At 31.2% G+C, this 7,727-nt stretch overlaps 1 protein-coding gene across 1 annotated transcript; it reads left to right on the plus strand.

The window, feature by feature from the left end:
• The first annotated feature begins 280 nt into the window (after positions 1–280).
• On the plus strand, positions 281–3,298 carry LOC134701781 (cerebellin-3-like). The gene is made up of 3 exons (XM_063562906.1): positions 281–285; positions 1,261–1,427; positions 2,898–3,298. Exons 1-3 carry the CDS (start codon positions 281–283, stop codon positions 3,296–3,298), a joined length of 573 nt encoding a protein of 190 aa, XP_063418976.1.
• Positions 3,299–7,727: the final 4,429 nt, after the last annotated feature.

Raw genomic sequence — 7,727 nt, forward strand, 5'->3', positions numbered from 1 at the left:
GTATTAAATACGTCACAAAATTAGTATAAGTATATCACCATTAGCTAAATCAAATGATGCTGTTTCATAGTACATAAATGTTATAACTTAGATTTCGACGAATCGTCATTTCCAAGAAAGCTAGAAGGACGAACTGCATAAAGTATTGAATTTCCTTAATGACATTTTAACATGTCTGAATCTGGATATCATATTGCCTGTTGATATTACGAAATGACTATAAAATGTCAAAACAGACTTTCAGAATCAGTTCTAACTACCAAAGTACCTGAAAGAAATCATGAGGTAAGAAAACAACTTTTATATTTTAATATGAAAGTAAAATTATTATAGCAAAAGTACTAAACTCCATGGAAAATTCAAATTGGAAATTTGATTGATAAATGGCAAAAATTAAAGCTTAAACGCATCAAACGAATGGGAAACAACTACCATTTTCTGACTTGGAACAGTAGTTTCAGTAGTAAAACACTTGGTCAATTTTGAAATAATTCCTAGTACTAAAACACAATTTATTTCAGATATGCATATGATTTCATTGGATAATAATATTTTTGTAAAAGGATATCAGCAAACATAAGAATGAAAACAAAAGTAAAAAGCAGGACCAAGCTAGCTGTATGGTAACATAGCAATTATAAAACTAGTACAGTTTGAGGCATGTTTGGTATAGCCTGTTAAAAGAGTGTACCGAAGTGGAAAAAAAAAACAAACAAATTTGACTAGAGAATTTTTTGGTTATTTATCATTAAATCTCAGTGGCATCGAACGTCGCCAATGTGTGCATATCTCTAGACAGTAAATGTTTTATATATTCATAGATTATCGTTGGTTTTCTCAACGAGATTGATTTTCTCAGTTGAGCCGGTACGGTGAAAGTGGGAAAAGCAGTTGAGTTGAGATGACCAATGATAATCTGTTCAACGCTATTTTACCTATGAAGACGTTGTTAAATTCCTTGACAACGGCAAGTGTTCCCTCAGCTTGTAGCGATAATTTTCGTATCACTCGATTCCATTTTCATATCACTCGACACCTTTTTCATATCACTCGACTTCGTTGAGAATCCATTAATTTCTGTTCATCTGAATTAATTTATTTAAGCATTTCAACTATTCAGTTTGCGTGGATGGTTTGACCATAATTTGGCGTTTAGTTTTAATAAATTAATTTAGAATTCGATATTTGTTTTGTTCATCATATATATATATATATATGTAATATTTCATAAAGTACATGTTCTGATATTATTTTTTCCAGCCCGCTCAGAGTAATTGTTCTTATTGTTATCGGCTTTATACTCCTTTCATCAGTCACTGCTCTCAAAGCTTGTTCCAAAAATGCCAACTTGTGGAAAAGCATTCAATACCAGCTTAAGTTAGCTGAGACTACAGAAGGGCGATGTGATTGTGATGCAAAAGAATTACGTAAGTCAAAGAGCATAATGTTCTTAATCATTTACAGAATAGAAACCGTTCATGCATGTCGTTTGTTATTTCATTTGTTTCTCATGTTTGAAAAATCTCCAACTAATTTGCTTAGAATTCAGATTGATCGTAACTCACTTAATCGTCGAAGCTCTTACGGGCATAACGAAAGCACAAATCTATGTTTTAGCTAGAATTTTGCAAACAATATATGAATTCGGCCAAATAAAGTTGGGGAACTCATATTTCTCCAGCTGTCGGATTGTTAGTCGAAATTTATTTTACAACAGACGTTTACATGTCGTTTCTTGTTCGGAAATTATAGTTCCATGTATATCAATAATCAAACAAAAAACAATGATAACAATATTATATCCAAATTTATAATCTTAAAAAACGAAAATATCAATTAACAAAAAGTCAGACCAAAACAGGTTTATCAAGAGTAGTTAAGAATATGAATAAGATAGGCTTTTTGTGAAGGTAGATTGAGATCAAAATTAAAAGTGATAAATATTTGATACTTCGCCATGATTATGTTTATATCATGCTTTTGAAAAAAATAAGATAAAACATGGGCAGGGTCTATTTAACATTTCACATTTTGCGAAAAAATTGACAGATTTTCTAAAGATAAGAATAAATAAACCAGTAACGATAGAATTTTAAAATAAAATATGACAAGATAACTCTTTGAAAGTAAGTTGTTTTCAGAAAACAGTTAGGTCGTGGGCTCATTTTTCTGCTAAAAACTAAAAATGGACAAGTTATAAATGTTGTATTACCTAAGGTGTCTCCAAGTTGAAATATTGATTTTTTAAACCAAATAAACTGTTTTAGAGAAAAAAAATCCGGTCCGAATAGGAAGATGAAACACATATTTTTTTCTCTATTTTCTGTATTTGTTTATCAAAACTTGCATATTCAATCTTTTCGCAATTTCAGATGATATATGTAACACTTTGACATTCTCCTTATGTACTTATCTAATTACATAATAGTATCGGAGCTGTTATTCCATTTTACATGCATTTGATTTAAACTCATTTAGAAATTGGAGATGTAAATTTAAAACTCTAAATGTTACAGCATTTGAATTTGAGTGTATACATTACCAACATAGAACTGGTTTAGTAGCATCCAAAAACTAATGTGTTGCCATCATCCCGATGTGATTGGATCCAGCATATCAAAATAATTGGAAGCCAGCATCCAAATGCTGAGGTATTCAATATGTGATTAAAAGAATTACATCAGCATCTACCAAAGGTGGAGATGTAATTTTAATCATTTTTTTCTTAGCCGACTAAACTATAAAACAATTATGACCATACATATTAATAACATCATACAGAGTATAGAAATGATCGATATGCACATGTTATCCTTTTACGCATACTTGTTATGATCAAATTATAAAAAGGAAATCATTCTTATTACTTAAAAAATATAAAATGATTTTCTTTACAGATGGCCATAAAACGGTCGGTTTTCTGGCTAAATCTTCCAAAGATAAAAGTAATGTGAACACTGGATCCACAGTTATATATGATGAGGTTGTCACCAACACCGGTTCTGGATACGATGCTTCCACTGGACAGTTTGTGGCACCTTACGAAGGTCTTTATTATTTCACATGGACAACGCTATCTCGAGTTTCGAACCTTTTCTTAACTGAGATTTTGCACAATGACAACAAAATTGCTTCTAACTATCCTGATGGAAGAGGATTATCTAGTGGACATGTGTCAGCCACACAAAGTGTTCTGCTACAGCTTGCAGCAAAAGACAAGGTCTGCATTAAAACTCAAATCACAGGACAGTTTATGTTTGGAAGTGTATGGTCGACCTTCAGTGGTTTCAAAATTTAAGAGTTTTTAAACTATTGAACAAATAAACTTATGTACTGAATGACATAACTAACTTATTTATTTCTATTTTTAATAAATACACATGATAATGTGTAACACAGTGATATATGTAACACTTTGACATTCTCCTAATGTACTTATCTAATTACATGATAGTATCGGAGCTTTAGAAAAAATGCTATTCCCCAAATTAAAAAGTGTAAACCAACATGAACGATTCCATTTTACATGCATTTGATTTATGGAAACGGATAATTTATTTAGAAATTGGAGATGTATAGTTGTAAAGGTCTGTGTCATTTTGGTCTCTTGTGGAAAGTTGTCTCATTGGCAATCATACCACATTTTATGTTAATGTCAGATGAATATTTTAGTAATATCACGGGTCTACAGAGTTTATCTGAGTATGATTTCATTAATGCATGTTTTTGTACATACTTAGTAGACAACAAGCTCAAGTAACGTAATTTTGCCTCAAAAGGTAAAAGAAGCGAAAACATACAGAGCTAAAAACTAACCTGAGAAAGTTATAGAAACAAACCAGAACGAACAATCACCAGTTTGAATGAATCATCTAAGTAGAAGCTCAGACCCCTTGGCTTTTCATTCCTGACTCTATTGCAACTTTATTCCCTGATATAATACCAGGTTTTCGATGGGTTTCTTGCTGTTAAATCGTTAGTTTTCTTATGTGCTTTTGCACATTCAGTTTTTCATTTGGTCTTTTATGTATTTTGTCTTGCCATGACGTTGTCAGTTTGCCTTCGATTTATGAGTTTGAACATTCCTCTGGTTTCGTTATTGAAATCCGTTCCTTAACATAAATGCATGATATGTTGGCCGATTAATTGACTAATCTTCTTTCTGCCATACGGCCGATTTGGCCGATGCAGAAACAGTACCTTTGACTTCCAAGGATCGGCCCAAAGCCGATGTTATTTCTGCTATAACGTTGTTACTTGAAGTCATAGAGAATTAGCAGTGCCACGCGAAGCCAGCGTTGAAGAAATCCGTTGTTGTTCAGGGTTCTGCTACCAGGCTCATGAATTTTTCCTTTGATGAAGCCCTATCACGATGGAGTCACCGCTATCAATTTCGTATTACACAGAAGTTATTGTCATTTTATTTCATTAACATATTTCTTTCTATTGTTTTTTTCAAATGAACGGATATGTTAAAAAGTCGTCCCAGCTCGAAAATGTTAATTGTATAAATCAGATGGTTTACACTCAAAAGTTGTTGCTCTTTAAATACTTGATTGTCATTACACCTTTAACATCTGACGATTACATTGTTAATTAAAATTACAAAATGTATCAACGATCATTTGTTGCAAGTCATAAGAAACGAGTGACCGGTGAAAAATAATATTCTTCCAATTCTTGAACCAATGCATATAAACATCATAAACTTAGTCTTCTGTGCTCGAATTTATCATTTTTTTCGTGTAAATTTTGTATAATTGTCAATTTTTTTTTCAATCGGTCAGTGTTGTTGTGAAAATATGGCAGGTAATTAAAGTTCGTGTTTTGAAGCCGAAGTTTAACGATTGTCACCTGTTTGTCAACAATTGACGAAAAATAAACAAAACAGCATGGAAATTGAGCACGTGTTTAACATGTAAATTCAGATAATAGTTTATTTTAAGGACATCTATGCGTATTGTGGTCACCGGATTTTTACGAGATGGGTCACACTGAGGTCACCTTGCATACGGAAAATATGTCGGGGGAATTGCTTGCTGGAAGGAAGCTATTCAAATAAAGTAAACTTCTTCTAAAAATGAATAAATTTAAGAATTTTCTTCAGAAAAAAGTATATGTACATAAGTTTTATAATGAAAACTATCCATTGAGTTATAAAAATCATATGCATTAATTTTTTTTGATTTCAGGTTTCTTATGACTTTAATGACACTTTATAGACAATGTTCCTATAATAACCAAAACATCCATACTTAGTTATTTTTTTAGTATATTGTTTTTCATCATTTATAGTTGATATCACCTCACCCATTTTTATGTTTGATTTATTTTCTGGGAGTTCATGGAATTTTTCACAATATTTGACAAGAAGTAACTTAACTGTAATCGTCGAAACCTGTCGTTTTGATCCTGAAAAGTAAAATCACAAAAATACTGAACTCCGAGGGAAAAAAAGCGGAAAGTCCCTAATCAAATGACAAAATCAAAAGCACTAACACATCATAAGAATGGATATCAACTGTCATATTCCTGACTTGGCACAGGCATATTCAAATGTAAAAATGGTGGATTAAACCTGGTTTTATAGCTAGCTAAACCTCTCACTTTTATGACATTCGCATAAGATTACATAATATTGACAACGATGTGTGAAAAAAACCCAGACATATTAGGTAAAAATGGAGGTACAGCAGTCAGCATTGTGTTACAATCTTAAAAGTAAAACATCGGTAATACATCACAACCTCTCCATAACTGCCACTGGTAACCAAATCATGATGGCATCAGTTTAGACATATTCCACTGACTTTTGATTAATTGTTAAGCATGTATACAAATCTTCCTTATGCTGATTTAGTGTTAAGTATTCGGAAAGTTCAACAATCTTGGACAGACTTTTGTTGAGTGTTAAACATTACTGGTAATATCACAGTTGACCTTTTAATTAAGCAAAACTTTGCAATTTGTTGCTAAATTTTGATAAACTTTTTGTCAAAGAGTTTTACAATTTCATGCAAAAAAGTTTGCCCTTCCCTTATTTTATTAGTAAGCAGTTGGTTGTTTTTGTCAATTTATAACCGTTTAGTACAAGTGTGTTTGTGCAAAATAATATTGACTATTGTCGAATGGTGGTATCATATCCGACCAAACAACCGATTTTTAGAATTAAGATAAAATTGAGAAAGGAAATAGGGAATGTGTCGGGTCTTTTCTTTTTTTTTATATATACATGAAGAATAGAACGCTTTTCTACATGTTCTGTTAAAGAATTGTTTCAAAGTTCATAATGGAAGTTTTTTTATCTTCTCGAAACTATAAAAACATTTCTGAAATTCTGTTGATAAATTTAGTCAAAAAACAATGAACTTTTTTTGAAGCAAATTTATATCCAAGATATAAGAAAGGAAAAACATTGAAAGTGATATATATTTTCATGTCAGCATGTCTTATTTAAGTATAATATTATCAATTGACATTATAAAATTACCTATTTAATCAATAATCTAAATAAAATAAAATATTTTTTTTGCCTCAGCTTTTTTTAGGACAGTACCTGTGACAAAATAAGAGGTTTTGATATACCTGTCATTACTTCAGAATCAGGTCAATCTAAATTACTGTGATTTAAGTCTTCATTTACTACATGACTTGTGAGCAATCTATCTGTGAAGTTTTAAAGATATGGTCTGAAACTGTAGGAGTTGATGGTTGATCAATCTGATTAACATACAATTCTTGAGTTATACTTTAGTAACAGTGTTCTGACATCACAAAAGTTCTTTAAACAAAGAGTAAAATGGACCAAAGTAAGATTATTGTAAGCAAGCATGAAGAGGTTCCATATTTCAATCAGATTGTGATTACACAAAACAGGTCCATCTTTATACAGTTAACTAAAAGTTTTTTAATTTCCATGTTCCGTAAATTGGGAAAAATCATTGAACAATTCCTTAGTAATAGGTGCAAAACTTTAACATGAGTGCAATCTTTGTTTGACGTTTCAGGATCTTGGTTATAATATGAAGGTGGAGTTGATTACACGAATTAGGCATGCAATGTTCCCCTGATCTGGCAGTCATTACCATACTATAAGCTGTGTTTGAAATTTATCTAACCAGGCCCAAAATATAGAATAAAAAGAAAAGCTTAATATTATTTCAACATTTTTATTTTGAAGTAAAACTTTGTGTTACACGCATGTGACAATGAAATATGAGACCTACTCTTAAATAAAACATGAACATAGTGAAACAATTAAATATTCTGAATCATAACTGACTTGTGAAAAAATAATCAGATTCAGTATCACATTGAGGCCAAAAGTTGAGTTAACAATTTGGTCACAGCAGTATGCATCACATTACAGTATAAAATGTTAATGACGAAACATACAAAATAATCAGTTATGACAAGTCTGTGTATTCAGATAAAGATTTATATTTGAAATTTCAATAATATGACATTGAAATATCTAGGGGCTCAACATCACTCTACTTTGAATATTTCTTTGTAGTTTTTCTCTTTTAATAAATGAAACCATACAAAAATTTCACAGACACCTATGAAAACTAATCTTGGAATGGCAAAAAAGGTGATTTTATGAATCATTCCATGAACCTTTCCTCTTGTACACTGTCACATGTTTACCAAATTCATTCTACAGAAACACTTGTATCAAAACATGTTCTAATAAATAACTCAATGCATTTTGTAATTTTTGTAAC

This window comes from Mytilus trossulus, unplaced genomic scaffold, assembly GCF_036588685.1.
Source record: "Mytilus trossulus isolate FHL-02 unplaced genomic scaffold, PNRI_Mtr1.1.1.hap1 h1tg000343l___fragment_1__unscaffolded, whole genome shotgun sequence".
Lineage (NCBI taxonomy): Eukaryota > Metazoa > Mollusca > Bivalvia > Mytilida > Mytilidae > Mytilus > Mytilus trossulus.